Source organism: Vicugna pacos, chromosome 13 (assembly GCF_048564905.1).
Source record: "Vicugna pacos chromosome 13, VicPac4, whole genome shotgun sequence".
Lineage (NCBI taxonomy): Eukaryota > Metazoa > Chordata > Mammalia > Artiodactyla > Camelidae > Vicugna > Vicugna pacos.
Window position 1 is genome coordinate 42,531,247 of NC_132999.1, and position 16,892 is coordinate 42,548,138.

General features: G+C 32.2%; 1 protein-coding gene across 3 annotated transcripts in view; it reads right to left on the minus strand.

Annotated features, from left to right (window-relative positions):
• ZMYM4 (zinc finger MYM-type containing 4) overlaps positions 1–16,892 on the minus strand; it is a 145,356-nt gene that overhangs the window by 39,736 nt on the left and 88,728 nt on the right. For all 3 annotated transcript variants that reach the window (XM_072974810.1, XM_072974811.1, XM_031684015.2), the window contains 13 exons: positions 15,834–15,918; positions 15,339–15,594; positions 11,192–11,366; positions 10,872–11,084; positions 7,332–7,482; positions 6,725–6,840; positions 6,006–6,284; positions 5,685–5,835; positions 4,723–4,895; positions 3,537–3,687; positions 2,915–3,055; positions 2,545–2,582; positions 1,493–1,637 (listed from right to left, as the gene is read on the minus strand). In XM_072974810.1, the coding sequence (XP_072830911.1) occupies positions 1,493–1,637; positions 2,545–2,582; positions 2,915–3,055; positions 3,537–3,687; positions 4,723–4,895; positions 5,685–5,835; positions 6,006–6,284; positions 6,725–6,840; positions 7,332–7,482; positions 10,872–11,084; positions 11,192–11,366; positions 15,339–15,594; positions 15,834–15,918 (2,074 nt within the window). The remainder of the gene's footprint in view (positions 1–1,492; positions 1,638–2,544; positions 2,583–2,914; positions 3,056–3,536; positions 3,688–4,722; positions 4,896–5,684; positions 5,836–6,005; positions 6,285–6,724; positions 6,841–7,331; positions 7,483–10,871; positions 11,085–11,191; positions 11,367–15,338; positions 15,595–15,833; positions 15,919–16,892) is intronic.

Below are 16,892 nucleotides of genomic sequence, written 5' to 3' on the forward strand. Positions count from 1 at the left end.
GCCAAGAAAAATGTGCTAGATAAGTGTAAAATTGTTAATGTAAGAGAAAGGTATTGTTAATGTAAGAGAAAGGTAATACTAGTAAGAAGTGAAAAGCTGATAACTTGACTAAGATCAGAAGTAGGAAATAACATGGGATCAATTTTACCACTGTGTAGTGGACATAAAAAAAGTTACCCAATTTGAGATGTCTGATAACCAAGCTACATAATACTAAATTAAGTCACTACTGACACAACAAAAATACAGGGTTAAGTAAATCTACAGCTTTGTTATTCAACATGGTCCATGGACCAGCAGCGCTGACCTTACCCAGAACTTAAAAGATGTAAAACTTCAGCACTACTAAATCAGAATCAGCTTAATAAAAATTCTCAAGTAATTCATATGCATATTATGAGAAGTACTGGCCTAGAGGATAACCTTCCAGATCCAGGAATCTAGGATTCCTTTCAATTTTAAAAATTCTGGGATTTTCAGATGGCAGTGTAAGGAGCTCTGAAGATCCATTCCCTAGGGAAATAAGTAAAGCTGGGGAAAACTTAAAAAATAACTTGTTTAAAATTCTTTGGAAATTGTCCTAGGGCATACAGCAAATGGAGAAACATTTATTCAAGAAAATCTACTAAATACAGTAAGAACAGTGGGAGTCTATGACATTTGATCTACCAGCTGCTCCGTATCCCTACCTCAGCCAGCTCAACATGACAGAAACTCTACTCTGGACAGATGTGGCCAGAAAGGATGGCTACTCTTCCTTTAGCTCCCAATCAAGGGTTACTATATCTCACCAGGAGGGGCAGGCCACCATCATCTCCCAGCCTCTCTAACTCTAGGTTAAAAAAGTTAATTTCTCAGTGAGTACAGCTGACAGGCTGTAGGCTCTACTCCTCCACCCAGCTGCCACCCACAAAGATAGAAGACTTACAACAGGAATAGCACGCCAAGAAAACTGCAGGTCTGAATTCCCTTCACCCCAGATCACTTGTAGGGCAGAGATTCCATGCCAGAAGAGACAAGCTGAGAAGATCAAAAGTAACACCGTGCCTACCATCCAGAGAAGTAGTAGCTCAGAATGGGGAGAGGCAGTTCATAAGAAAAAGCCCTGAGGCTCTCCTCAGTAGAACTGACTTTATTTGAAATAGAGTGTGGAAAAGTTCAAACCTAACTGCACCCTGGAAATAATAGTTCCTCGTAATTAAGACCCTGTCTATAGAATTCCAAAGTCTATGCCTACTCCCTAATATTACACTGTCATGAATAAAGGAAATTAAATGAAGTGCCATAGTCTGGTATTATCAACTACCTTCTCTTTGCCATAACTTAAGTTGGTAAAAATACCTAACTCATAGGGATGTTCTGAGAACTCAACTGGGCAATGTATATAAGCAACCAAACACATCACCTAGGAAGTAGCATGCACTTAACGTAAGCAGATCCCATAGCCCTTTCCCCTAGGAAAAATTAAACGAAGAAAGCACAAGGAACATACCTGTCTGGCATTCTTTGTTTTGGGTATGTGGTTTGCAAGAGGTGGCCTTGGTCTGTGTGATGGGTTTGCACAATAAAGCTTTATTCTTCAAAAGCCTTGGAGGCTGGGAAGCTGGCAATTTCAGGGCATCTGTTTGTGTACTTGCCTGGTAAAAAAAATAAATCAGAAACCAAAGAGGTTTCCAAAAGCTTAACATTAATTACAAGAAATATAAATTTGAAAGAAATACCATATTGGAATTACATGGAACACAGAGAACATAAATATTCAACTAAATATGTAAGAAATACAATATTCCTGAAATATTAATAGCAATAAAGGAATATTTTGATAATTATATATTGATCTGAGAGTATCGAATTACCAGTTCTGAATATCAAGAAAAGCACTGTTTGTATTGTAAGTCATTGCTGATCAATAATAATGTTGGCTGAGTTTAAAATGAGAACTGTTACTTGTTGACTGAGCTAAGTCTTAGAAGAATTAGTCTCAAGGTAACTAGAAATGACAGAATCACTTATGATTGTTTTAAGTAACTTTAAAAAGCATGACATGAAAATTCTGTCAGAGACTAGGAAACACTTTAGAAATGCCATTGTTCTAGTCATAAATTTTTCTCATATTTAGTTTCTTTTTCTTTTAAGAGACAAAGTACAAAAACAGAGTTTAAAAAAATGTTTATTTACAGCATAATCTGCACTTAGTGAGAAACAATCTATATTTTATAAACATTTTATTTACAATTCAACTACATTAGAAAGTGCTCCCCAAACCTACTGCAAGCCTGAATTCTGTATATATTTACTTTAATTCTGTACAATTAAAAAAAAAACTTCAGTAACTACAGAGACACCAAGCTTCAAAGAAATTAAAGTACCTAAAAGACCTAATTAAATAACCAGAAAATCCTATTCCTGAACAAAGAATACATGAGCTCATGAAATTTATTTTGTATCATAAAGAATAAAGAAGGGCAAATCAGCTTACACATATTCCTACTGCCTAAAAATGGAAAACACAGTGGCAATACCAATAAAAATAATAAAACTTACATCCCCAATGATTTTCGCTGTTACTGTTGGAACTGCACCTGATATAAATTAGAACATATAATTTAGGATCTTATGCAATTAAACATTAGTATTAAAAGCTGATTTTTGGACAATAAATACACAGTTTCATAATAAAAACATATATAATCTTAATTCAGAGTAAAACTAGCATATAAAGTATGACATGAGAAAAAGAGATCTCGAAATTATGAAAAAATTGTTTAATAATGCCATAGCAGCCCACAGTGAGCCACCATTCCTATTATAAATGAGTTAAATATATGAAAATGATCACTGACAGTAAAAAGGTAGAGAACCACCATATTCAACCTCAAAAATGCGAGATAGATGCTTTCAAATCAAGTCATACCTTGTAAGACACTGTTAGAATTCACCGTGGGCTGAGCAGCAGGAGCACTTGCTAATGATACTACATTAGCTATAACTGGAGTTGAATCTTTTCTTAGAGATGGGGGCCCTGCTGAAGCAGCTGGCACCATGGAAATACTTACTAATTAAAATAAACAAAAATAAGAAAACCTCATTTATATGTACATACACAGAAACCAGTATCTCAAGGAGGGTAAACAATGCTTTTAGATAGGAGTAAATTCTGCTGGAGCAGTCACTTCAGCATTAATTGGATTTTTTTCTAATTTTTAATTGGTGAAACTTAGAGAAGTATTCTATGTACTTTCTTTCTCTTGTATACCTATGTATTCAGCATATTTAAAAGCCGTGTGATTCAGTTTCCATATTCTTTGTTACAGTCTCAAATCCTTTTTTAAGGAAGTCAAGATGTATATATCTCCAATTATAAAACATTGTCATTTTTTTTTCTCATGAAGTTCTTATAGGGTTATCTGACTCAGTATGCTCAGGGAAAACTGAAATTTACATTTCATGAAATTACTGACAACTATTTAAAGCTCTCACTCTATAAAACAGGAGTTAGTCCCTGGTACTGATCAAAGTCTAAAGTTTAATTTTACCTGCATTGTTTTGTGAAGATGGGTCACATATACTTTGCTGATTACAGAACATCAAGATACAAAGCAGGTTACAGAAATGTTTTATTTCTCCTCGCCATTTCAAGGACTCGCTGAGCTTACCCTGTCGCTTACAACCATCACATTTGGCCATCTGAAAAAGAAACAGAAGATAGTAAAGGAGTAAGGAACAAATTATCTGTAGTTTGACAGAATAAAAGCAGGTCACACATAACAAGTGAGGAAATTTACTTAGAATTTAGATCACAAAAATGAAGGTTAACTATCCTGGGGGAGGGGCAACATAGGGGTAGGGAACTAAGAGGTACAAAGCAGCATGTATAATATAAGCTACAAGAATATAGTGTACAAAACAGCGAATATAGCCAATATTTAATAACTATAAATGGAGTATAACCCTTAAAAAATGTGAAGCACTATACTGTACACCCAAAACTTATATTAATATTGTACATCAACTATCTTCAATTTTTTAAAAAATGAAGTAAAATTACCTAAAATGGTAATTATTTACTTATCTATCAATGATTTATACTAAGTATTAATAAAGGTCATATTATACAGACACCAATAAACAGTAATTAAAAAACATAGGGAAATGGAAATCTTCCTTAAAGACATCAGAAGACAATTCATTTTAATTAAACAACAAATAAATAAATTTTAAATATTTTAATGTCTTAAGACTGATATGTCTTCTACGAGGAAATTAGAAACAAAAGGAATATAATTTCACTGACATTAAAGTCTTCTTAATCTTATATAGAAGAGCACAGAATATATTAAGTACTTAAAAGTTTTCATATATATATATTTTTGTATTGAAGTATAGTCAGTTTACAATGTTGTGTCAATTTCTGTGTACAGCATAATCCTTCAGTCACACATGAACATACATACATTTTCATATTCTTTTTCACCATATGTTGCTACAAGATATTGAATATGGTTCCCTGTGCTATACAGCATGAACTTGTTGTTTATCTACTTTATATATATATTAGTTAGTATCTGCAAATCTCAAACTCTCAATTTATTCCTTCCTACCCACTTCCCCCACTTACTTAAAAGTTTTAAACCATTAATTGCCCTTTGTACTATATAAAAGAAAAAAAGAAGGGAAAATTTGCCCTAACTTGAAAAACCCAGGAATGAGAATTATACTTACCTGATAGAACAGAACTGTATATTTGGACATGCATTCTTCACAACAAAACTCTTCAACCTTCCCCCCCAAATTATTCTGTACCAGTTTGGGAGATGTCTGTAAACAATAACTGCACATTTTACAGTGATTCCCCCAGCGTTTGGCCAAGTCATGTTTATAAAGCAATTTGCAACCTAAAAAATCAGAGAGGATAAAATTAACATTAGGGAGAAACATTAGGTATCTACATCTTTAACTTAAATGCTCTATGACAAAGTTTGCACACTTGGGTCCTCAATCAAGAGATCAATTCAGAGGACTGATACTATCATTTTCTTTTTTTAAACAAGATAAGACAGAATAAAAAATATTATAGCACATCACATATAGTTAAAGTCAGTTTTGTTTCATGAAACTTTTGTTTTATTTGGGTATGTAATCATAAACTGGGTCACAATGTAAAATATATTTTTTTGTGCTGTGGTCAAGTTTGAAAGCCACTAGTCTAGGCGGCTAATCTTGCATGGTTTTAAAATAAATCAAAATATTCTAAATTTACAGTTATCTAAATAAAGAAGACAATCTACCTCATATTGATTTGTATATTAGATTATTTATCTTTAGAACCATAACGAATGTTTAAAACAATAAAAGTATAATCTTAGGATGCCACAAAATTTAAAGAGTTTCCTTTAGATTTATACACAAGAACTAAAAGATCCCTGTCAATCTAACAACATTAAATGTTTTTCACATCACCACCATCTTCTGCTATACACTGAGGATCTTTTCTTTCATTTTAATATCTATACAATATGAATGATTAGATCAGAAATGAGCGGACCAAGTGTAAACAAAACAAAAAGGTTTTGGTGTTATTCACAAAAGATAAAATAGGTAAACTTACATAATGACAGCCTAAATCATCAACTACTTTTAAAACAACCAACATGCTCAGTATGTAGATAATCTTCTGTCTTTACCTTCACTACAGAATGACTTGTCAGCACCTGAGAATCGCACAGTCTCCTTTACAATTTTCTCAATTTTACAATATTCACACATTGCCATTACATTATTTATTTTCTTATACTCATCAGAACAATTTTTTCCACAGAACTGAAACATTTTACCCTGCAAAGAAATAATCATTAAGTACCAATTAAACATTTAGTTTAACTATGGAAATCCTTATCCCTCTTACTTTCAAAATGAATAGTATTATTTTGAGAGATGAAAAGCCAGAAATAACTACAGATAGACCAGTTTAAACTCAAACCCTCTATCATGCTCCTGTATTTTACCTTATAGTCAAGAAGTTCTGGTTTTGTGGCAAAAAGACGGTTACAGTGCTGACACTTGAGTTTTACAACACTTCGTGCAAACCCAACATGTTGGGATTGGGCAGCAAGACGCTGGAGACCAGCTGCAGCTGAGCTACTGATAATGGAGGTGGGAGAAACAGCAGAGGTGTTACCTCCTCCTGCTGACACTGTTGAACCTGTGGGGATGCTTACAATTACTTGGCCCTGAGACAAGGGCACTACTGAAGAATTCATTCCTGTTGGTTTGTTGAACAAATTCTGAAAAAAAAACAAAGAAAAAGATCAACCTAATCATTTGTTCAAACAATTAATTATTTAGTGCCTATGTATGCCAAGCATACTTCAAGGTGCTTAAGACACATTTCTGAACAGGTAAAAATCCCTGCCTTTGAGCAGCTTATAACTGAATGAGGGGAGTGTCATTTACATCCAAAAATATATATAATTTAACTAATAACCTTCTTTAAAAATAATATCCTCCCAATAGACAATCTAGGTAATAACAGTACCATCTAATTTTATAATACAGGCAATTAAATGACATGACTCTAAATACAGGATGAACCAAAATCCCCAAGTTTAATAGGACTGGGATAGAAATTTAGGCAATCCAGGCACTTCGCCAACACCAAGTAAGTTTACTTTACTACAGTAGGTGACTCACTGACTGGAGAAAAGGAAGAGTCCTGAAGCCATACCTGGAAAGCTACCACACAACTGTAGCTGCAGAAGTTGCGTATACTCCCATCTGACATGGCTAGGTGATACTGAGGGATTGCTGAGGTTTTACAACTGTTACACTGAACTTGTACACCTTAGCAAATCAAAATAAAAACTAATGAGTAATATATACAAATGTACTTGAATGTAAGAGAAAATAAATATTATGCGCTATATGAAAATTCAAGGGCGAAGTTGCAGGAACTGAAACTGAATTTTATCACGTCATATATAGACTATAACTAACAATGTTAAAAATATCTTTCAATTTAAAATTGTCACAGTCTACCCTGAACTACAAAATAAAGGAATCTTGAAATAAACCAGGTATGGACAAAGAAAACACAGTAAGAAAGCCATAAGAAATTGTTTTGGTAAGAGAGAATGCACAAATAGGCAAGCAAGTAAGTAAATATAAAACAGGCAATCAAGATAATAGATGATATTTTGCAATACAGATTTGAAATATTTTAAACTTGCCTTAAAAATCAACTAAATCTGGACAAAAATGTGTACCATAGAAACAAAGCAATAGCCATATTTTTTCAACTATTAAATTTATATAGTTTATGAAACCAATATTACCTGCAGAAGTAACCATTTTAACTCTGTAAGCAGATAAGCAATTAACAGAACAGAAAAGCTCTGTCTTTCCCAAGCTATTGGTATTTTCAATCATTTCTGCTGAGGATCTCAATGATTTGCAAAGCGCACATGGTGTAATTTTGGCTGATTTCTATTAAGAGAATAAAATAACATTCATATTTACCAAATTACAAATAAAAGCATAATTCTTTGAAATGTTTATACTTAACGCTGTTGAAATATTTTCAACTAGTGGCTTTCAAACTTTCAAACTTTTATGATTACAATCCTCAGTAAGAAGTAAGTTTTACAAAGTGACCCAGTACACACACATACTTCTGATATTGTGTTTCTGTATTATACAATATGTGTATATAAAACTGAAAAGTTTCATAAAACAATATATTATCATGATAACATGAGATGCACTTTGATAGTTTTCATTCTATTCTATTTCATTAAAAAATAATGCTGGTCACAACCTAGTAATCTGGGAATCTATTAACTGGTTATAACTATGGTTTTCAAAACACAATTTTACCCTTCTCTCAAAATGAGGGTAGGGGATTAAGAGGTACAAACTACATATAAAATAAACAAACTACAAGGACTTATTGTACAAAAACAAAATCCAAAAACAAACAAAAACCCATTATTTAAAAAAATTACACACATCAGGGAATTCATGCTTATATTATCCTAAAAATTGGAAGAACTTCCCCACAAAAGGCATTATATATAACAATAAAATGTGAATTCAAGGAAACTAGTAAACTTACTAGAAAATAAACTGTCAACTATTCTACCACTAACAATAACAAAGCACACCGTAAGCAATAAAGTGATACCAAACTTTGGATATCCCAAGTGTCCAAATATAAATAACCAACAAGTCTGTTATCTTAAAATTCCCACTCAATTAGTGATTCAGCAACAAACATTGTTAAATACTATTAATATGTTATACAGTCAGGATAACTTATAAAGTATATCCAGCACCTGTTAAGAGATTTCAAGATCTCTATGTCCTCTTCAAGGATAAATTCATTACACTTGCTATTAAAATAAATACATGTTCCCACATTCTAAAATGCCTTCTGTATCTCCAACTCTATCTCTCCTCTCTCCCCCATCAGGACTGCAAACACAAATTTAATTTATAAGAATTAGGTCAAGAGTTATCTCTGAAGTTCTTGCTGATAGTCCCATCTTGCTCTACCAAGTAGAACTCAGCATGCTTCCACTGTGCCTCACTGTGTACCATAACACTTTCATCAGTTATATGTTTATCTCCCCCAGGAGACATGTAGCACCTCAAAACAGAAATCACATCTAATGTCTGTGGAAGGAATTTTATATAAGGGAGAAAAGAAAGTAGCAGAAATGACCACCTTCAGTGTGCCGGGTTCTATACTAGATGCTTTCTCGTTACTCCATATAATCCTAAAAACATCCCAGTGACACTGGTAGTGTAATACCCATTTACAGAGAAGAAAATGGACTGGGAGAGTTTAACTGCTTTCCCCAAGGTAAAATTCTATTTGAATGGAAAGTCTAGGAATCAAACCAAGATCTGCTTTACTTCTAAATCCACATTCTTTCTCTAAACCACAATACACAGTAATATGTGAGAAATTTAATGGATATTGGATAAATTAAAAGTAATATATTTAAAATTAAAATATTTCAAAGTATTTCTCCTCTTGTGGACTGACTATACACCACCTTTCAATGGACTGAGTCCAAGTAACTTTTAGTACTTGATATAATATCAGGAAAACAATCTTTTGGACAAGGATAAAAACACATGAAGATATTAGGGTTTTTTTTTTTTCCCCTGGGAGAGGAAAAACAAGGAGTTTTTAAGGAAGGAATGAATAGAATAATAAATAAATAAATAAATAAATAAATAAATAAATAAATAAATAAATAAATAAAACTTTTAATGTGTTTACATGTAAACAAGAAAGAAATGGAAGCACTATAATGTTTAAAATTACAAAAATATTGCAAAGTTTTAAGAACAATTTAAAAGAAATTTCCCAATCAACATTATTAAGTTCACCAATTTTGGAAACTATATATAAAAAGTGCTATTCTAAGGAAAAGAATGATCGATCAGCAAACGCACGGAAACAGGAAAGCACTGTAAAATTGAAAATGTAAAAAGTTCCTACTATTCCTATCAATTTTAAAATTGAATTTTTGATTAAAATTTACTAACAAAACATATCTTTAGTATAAACAAAACTGCATAAAAGATGTTCCTCATACAGACTTCAAGCAGTTCATCCTCTAGAAAGATCATCAATTCACAAAACAATATATAACCCACATTTTTTCCTATATCATGGAGAAAAAACTTTATAATTAATGGTAAGATTTTTATTTCCTGAATTACAATTTCAACCATATGGATCTAATTCCAAGAATACACATATAACTTGAACCTTACCTTATCAAATAAAAAAGTAAATATATGCAAACCAAAAGATTTCAAAGATTAGAAGGCTATACATCAAAAGGACATGACTGGGTATCTCTGAAAGATGGATTATTTTTCTTCTTTGTGCTTTTCAGCATTTTCAAAATATTGCTCAAAAACATTAATCATTTTTGAAATAAAAAAGCCATATCCTAAAAACATGTATTTCAAATGCATGAATAAAAATAGTCTGCCCTCCATATCCATGGGTTCCATATCTGCATATTTTTTAACACTTTTATTGTGGTATAATTTCTGTACAGTAACCAACACATATTTCAGATGTACAATTTGATGAGTTTTGATAGATGTAAACACCTATAAAGCTACCACCACAATCAAGATAGCTAACATTTCCATCACTCCCTAAGAGGTGCAAGTTTCAAACTCCTGGTTTATCCCTTCTCACCCCCTCTATCCTCTGGTAACCATAAATTTGTTCTCTATGTCTGTGAGTCTGTTTCTGTTTGGTTTATTTGCATCCTTTTTTAACCTCAGATCAAAAATATTCCAGGAAAAAAATTCAGAAGGTTCTGAAAAGCAAAACTTGAATTTGCTGCACACCAGCAACTATTTACATAGTATTTATCCTGTATTAGGTATTATAAGTAATCTAGAGATGATTTAAAGTATAGGGGAGAATATGCATAGGTTACATACAATTACTATGCCATTTTATATAAGGGACTTCAGCATTCTCAGACTTTGGTATCCTCAGGGTTCCTGGAACCAATCTTCCATGGATACTGAGGGACAACTGTATATGGTACTTATAAAACTCTGTAACAAGAGTTTTAACATACATTCATTTGACAAATAATAATTATATGTAAAAAATATTAATTAAGCTAGTAAGATCTTAGTATTTTGTGACATATTCATAAATAATTTTTTTTAAATGGAGGTACTATGGATTGAACCCAGGATCTCATGCATACTAAGCATGTGCTCAACCACTGAGCTATTTCCCTCTCCACTTCTCAAATAATTTCTAACAAAAAATTTAGATCCTCCTGAAATGAACAAAGACACTGGCATTAAATATGGTCAAGTACCTGTTTATATGCTGTGACACACGCTGAACTACAAAACTTCTTAGACTGTCCCTCTATCTGAAGCATGTGGCATTGTCCAGAGCCACTGTAACAGTAACCCCCACAGTTTTCACAACAGTTCATGGTGAGGTTGTTAGCAGAGCGAAACTTAGAGAAGCAGGCATCACTGCAAAGTTTATGTACCACATTCTGGTAATTAACTTCATGTCGAATCTAGGAATTAAAAAATGACATACAAACAACAAACGAAGACTATCAAAAGCTGTTCTTTAAACGCAAACATTAGACTCCTCCCCCCAGTAAAAGTAAAAGACACTTACAACAGCATTCTTCTGACACATGCTGCATTTGGTTGAAATGCTATTTGTATTTATGGTAACAACAGGTTTTCTTTTCAGTTCATAAGTTGATAAACATGACTGACTACAAAAATCTTTACTAGTGGTGGTATTTTCAAACTGGGCACTGATCACATCCTTTGGATTTAAAATGTCTCTAAAAATGATAACAAAGATAAAATAAGCCACAGTATAATCCATGTTTTCCCTTTTTTGTTGGCTAAAAATATCAAACAAAACATAGTGTAGGGAAAATCATAGTGTAGGGAAAGGGCACTGATACTTAAATCCAAAAACCTGGGTTTCTTGAATAAACTGATAAATTGCTTTGATCCTCAAGTTCTGTTCTATAAAATGGAACTAATACACGACTTAGTTCATGGAACTGTTGTCAGGATTAGCATACTATGTGTCTAAATTAAAAGGATATACATCAAATAGTTATCATTCATTATCTCTAGTAGGTAAGATTATAGGTGATTTTCAATTTCTTCTTTAGGCTCTCCTGTATTTTCAAAACACTCTTTAAATAATATTATACTTGAAAAAATTTTAAACCACTATCTTTTAAAAGTAAGAATATATGTCAAACTATACACTATATATTCTAGAATGGTTATATAAAATCGAACATTTCCATATCTAAACAACTCAATTTGTAAGCATTAGTAGCAAAAGGCAATGAAAATTAAAACCCTAATGATCAAGACACACTTCTTCTCCACCCCTTATTCCACCTCCAAACCAGTCTTTCTACATAGTAGTTTATCAGACAGTTTAAGTGTAAACCATTTTAAAAACCAATTTTGAAAAATACCTTGATGATATTCTCTAAACAGTATCTCTCTCCCATGAGTATACAACCACATAACAGTAAATAAACTGTGTCATATTCATTCTTACGTTTTAAACAGATTATAATAATATAGAACCTTTTAGAAAAGATTACAAATATCTCTGCTTCAATAAAAGACAATAATAAACAGGACTCATCACAAGAAATACCTGATATTGTCCTATGCTGTAATATGTAATACCATACTTCATCTCCTACACTTAGTAGCTCACGATTGCTGTACTATCTGCATTTTTCGCCTTTACAATTACTTTTTATTACGTTTTAATGTATTTCATTTATAAGGGTACCAACTGAACAAGTTATACTGAGCCAGGGACTAACTCAACCCTTTGTCAAGATATGGCACAAGCACTTAAAGAGCTCACAGTACATTGGGATAAACAAGACAAAGAATATATAAAATAGCATAACAGAAGCATTCTTCACATATAAAAGTATAATAATCTTGAAAATGATATAATGTACTAAAGAAACAGAAATGAAGAAACAATTATTTCAGACAAGATGTGACATGAAAAGCTACCCAAAAGGTGACATTTTAGCTGGACCTTAAGTTTGAGTTTAATAGAAGGTTAAGGAGATAAGACTTGGGGAGCAGCATGGATAAAAGAAATAGAAGCATAAAAGTAGGTATTTCTCACTGTTCTCAATATTTTTAGCATCAAATTACATTACATCTTATTGTAACAGATTACATATTATGCCAGAATGAGAAGGAGTAATCTCATTCCAGATAGTAAAAATTCAGAAATGGTATAGACAGAATATATGTATGTTCATGTATAACTGAAAAATTATGCTCTACACTGGAATCTGACACAACATTGTAAAATGACTATAACTCACTAAAAAAAAGTTTTTAAAAAAATGGTATAGACAATCCTGAAACAGTTACTTCTCTGAGAGTCATTTCATCAAAAAATCTGACCTAACAGTATTAACAAAACTACACTCCAAGTTACCTCCTTTATGTAGGATTTGAAATGGATTTTTTAAAATAAATCATTAAGTCCCTATTACTAAAGAAACCTAAAAATTAAATGATGATTAGCCAAAACATATTCACAGTTTAGGTTAAATTCAAGATGCTAAGCTATTTAGTCAACAAAAGATTAAGAAAAATAAAATTGTTACTCCAAACAGCTAATGAGTTTCTTACAACCTAAAGGCTGTTGTTACATTTCTACTGGTCCAAGAAATCAGCAGTAGCTCTCAGGAAGGAAATCTTTTCTGTCTCCACCTATACAAATTAAAGTAAAAATCCTTCTTTTAGGGACTAACTTACAAATTAAACCTGTTGAATTATATGGACTATCTGGGAGAAGGGAAATCCATGTATCAAAACTAACCCATGTGACACTTAGTATTATCATTTAACTTCTTTGAGTCTAATTTCCTCATATTTAAGGTACAATCCAAGTCAACAATTTTATAATCAGATAAACCAGACTATACCAAACTGCTGTAATGACTGTGTAAATAAGAGGGGAAAGAGGGAAGAAAAGGAAAAGCGGTAAAAAGAGGATGAAAGAGTAGTTCAGAAAATGAAATGGAGTACAAGGAAAAACAAGACTGTTCAATGACTGAGGACTAAACAACAAAAGAGTACTACATAAAATAAGAAGGGCGGAAAATTAAGGAAGACAGAAAATGAACGAGAAAAGGCCAAGGTGATAGGCAGACAATGAGTACCTTAAAGAATAGAAAGGGGCGAATGGGGAAAAAACAAACAAACAAACAAAAACAAGTGATTTTTTTTAAAAAGGGTAACAGAATAAGTGAATGAAGAGGTAGAAAAGTTAAAAGTCAAGGAATGACAGGTTGAAATTTATGGATAAGATGAAAGAATAAAATGTAATCTTAGAGAATTACATAAGATCAGACTGTGATTAAGATATGACATGTAGGTAAAAATGATCTGTCTCTAGATAATGCAAGGCAAACACCAGAGACCAAAGGGACATAGTAAATTTAGAATAAGAACAACAATGTATGGACAAGAATTTACAAACACAGAGGAAAAAAAACACACAGAAAGAGGGCACACGTTTTAAAATTTCTGTGAGTTTTCAGTGGTCATTTTGAAATTCATTGCTAAATCTTTGCAATAAATATCAATGACTATAATTAAGAAGTGAAAAATATTGCTAAAATTTTAGAAAGTGCTGGTCCTGAGGGTAAGAATTAAATAAAGCAGCATAAAAGGAATTTATTATGTGAAATTATCTCATGGCAAAATAGGATAAAGAAAAAAAAACTATAAAAATTTTAATTTTCAAGTTGATTTAATCTTAGAATCTGATGATGAATATACCAGAATATAGAAATTAGACATGTGGTAGATAAGTACTAATTTTTAAAAGTATGTTTCATAATTCAAACAGTATAGTCTATTTTTATTAAATTAAACATGAAACATGAAGGAATGCATATTTAAGTTCCTGAAAAACTTCTAACCATACTGAAATTTCTTTTAAGTCTCTTTCTATATGCCTTTCTTCAACTGAACCAGAAGAGGGAGCATCTTTTTCCCTTTCTATACAGAGAAAGGGCAGCATCCATGCGAGGAATTACAGATACAAATACCTAAACTAATGAATCATGGTTTGAGTACCTTAACAATAGAAGCCAAAGTGTTTCAGAACAAGAACACTATTTATCTTTTTCTGACTTAAACACTCTAACAACCACCTTGCAAAATTAGCGTAAATTAATTCATAGTCCTCAAATATATCTAGATGACTTCGTTTGGCTGTAATAAAATAAACTCTTTTTTGGTGTTAAACACTAAAAATGGAAACTGTGAGGTAGTTCAGAGATGTTGAGAAGACAAAAATATACACACTGGAATCCATTTGAAGTTAAGAAGGAAAGTATTAAATGAATTCCAATCACATAATAGGAAACATTATATAAACATCAAATATTTGTTGGATTTAAGTTATCTATTGCCTGCAGTTGCAAGATAAAATACTGTGGTCATATAATACCCCAAATGGTATAGATTTTGTTTCACAAAGCATCTTAACTAACAAAGATGATAAGGTAGGTTTCAAAAATATCTCTTACTATATAAAAGGCACATTATTTAAAGTTAAAAGAAAGCTGAGCACCTAGCATTCAGAAAGACTGAAAGCAGCAACAATATGATGGTACTAAATAACGTGGTATTTCTCAAAAACATGGAAAGGTAGAAAATTAAACAATACACAGACAAGAACAAAACATCTTGAAAGAAAGGAAACAGGATAATTTAGAATTCTGCTATACTTTGAGCAACTTGAACAAGTTTTCTTAGTGGAAGGAGGCGGTGGGCGGGCAGGTGGAACTGTATATCCAGTGAGGCACAGTGTAGAGCAGAATAGCTGAGTAGACCCTTTCCTCTGATAAGCAGTTTGCCCCTTCTGGAGGATTTTTTTACAACCAGAACAGGAAACTCGAACAGCTGTGGCTGGAACTGAAGGAAGCATTTTATTCATGCCAGATGACGCCAGTGAAGGCTGAAAGCCAGTAGTCAACTGTGGAGCTTTAAAAAAAATTGGAAAAAAAAAGTTTTACTTTTTACCATGAATTTTAAGTAGGCATCCTTTCTTTCGCTTCTAGAACTAGTCTTCAAACCCAACACTAATTATGCAATACACAATTAAAGCCATTCTAAACAGGCAGAGAGACCTGCTTAGTTTACTAATACAAGTAGATACTTCCTTTCACTTATACTGGTCAGAATAAATAAACATGATTCATTTATTCAGTTTTGTTTCTTACCAAGAGGACTGCCACTGACTGAAAACACAGCACTAATTTTCAGTTCCCCCTCTTGAGTTTTTTGCTGTTGGCCATGACTATACTCCTTTAAAAAAGAAAATAAATAAATATGTAGAGAAAAAATAAATACAGTGTATCTAAAGAAATCCAGACATTCAAGATATTTTACTATGGCTTTACAGGGGTAGAAAACATTTACTGCACTAACATTACTAAGAAATAATATCAACCAAAATACAATTATGATAAGGGTATAACATGTTTGTATATGCTGAGGATAAGAGGTAAAAAACCAAAGCAGCTATCTAATTGGCCTGCGGCACTACCAGATATTTACAAATTATTTTGAAAATTCTTAACATTATTATAGTATTGTAAGTTGCTGGTTATCTATTATAAAAGTAATACACACTTACTATACAAAATTTAGACAAGTAGAACTAAGAAAAAAATTCTAATCATATTTCCATTACCCCAAAACAACCACTGTTATTCTTTTGGTATATTTCTTTCCAGTCTTTTCCCATTCTGCATGTATTTCCTTATAGTTGTAACTATACTGAATATACCACTCTTAATGATTAAGAATGAAATGATTTTTGATCACTTTTATCAATTGAACATTTGCAGATTACATGTTACTCCAAAATAACTTCCAGTGGCTAAATAGTCCCAGAGTCCCTGAGGCCTACAGATACACTCTAGGCAGTCGGAGAAGTCTAAAAATACATTTTAGAAGTTTGTGTTTTTATTTCAATGATTTTTTTTTAGTGAATGTAAATATATTTTTAGTCATGAATAACCACACATAACTTGAGTTATATTACAAGGTTCAGTGCTGTTGTTTGCTTTTCAATTACATTATTGCATTGTGAAACCCCTAAGTGGTAGATTTAACTGTTTAAGCCATTGTTTATCACACTGAAACTTGCAAACCCCCAAATTCTTCTTATTATTGGAATTCTCAGGCAACTCCAACATACCCTTTTTTATGTTTGTGAGCAGTGTCTGTACATTACTTGAATTTGAGAAATGATGATACATATTATTTAATAGATA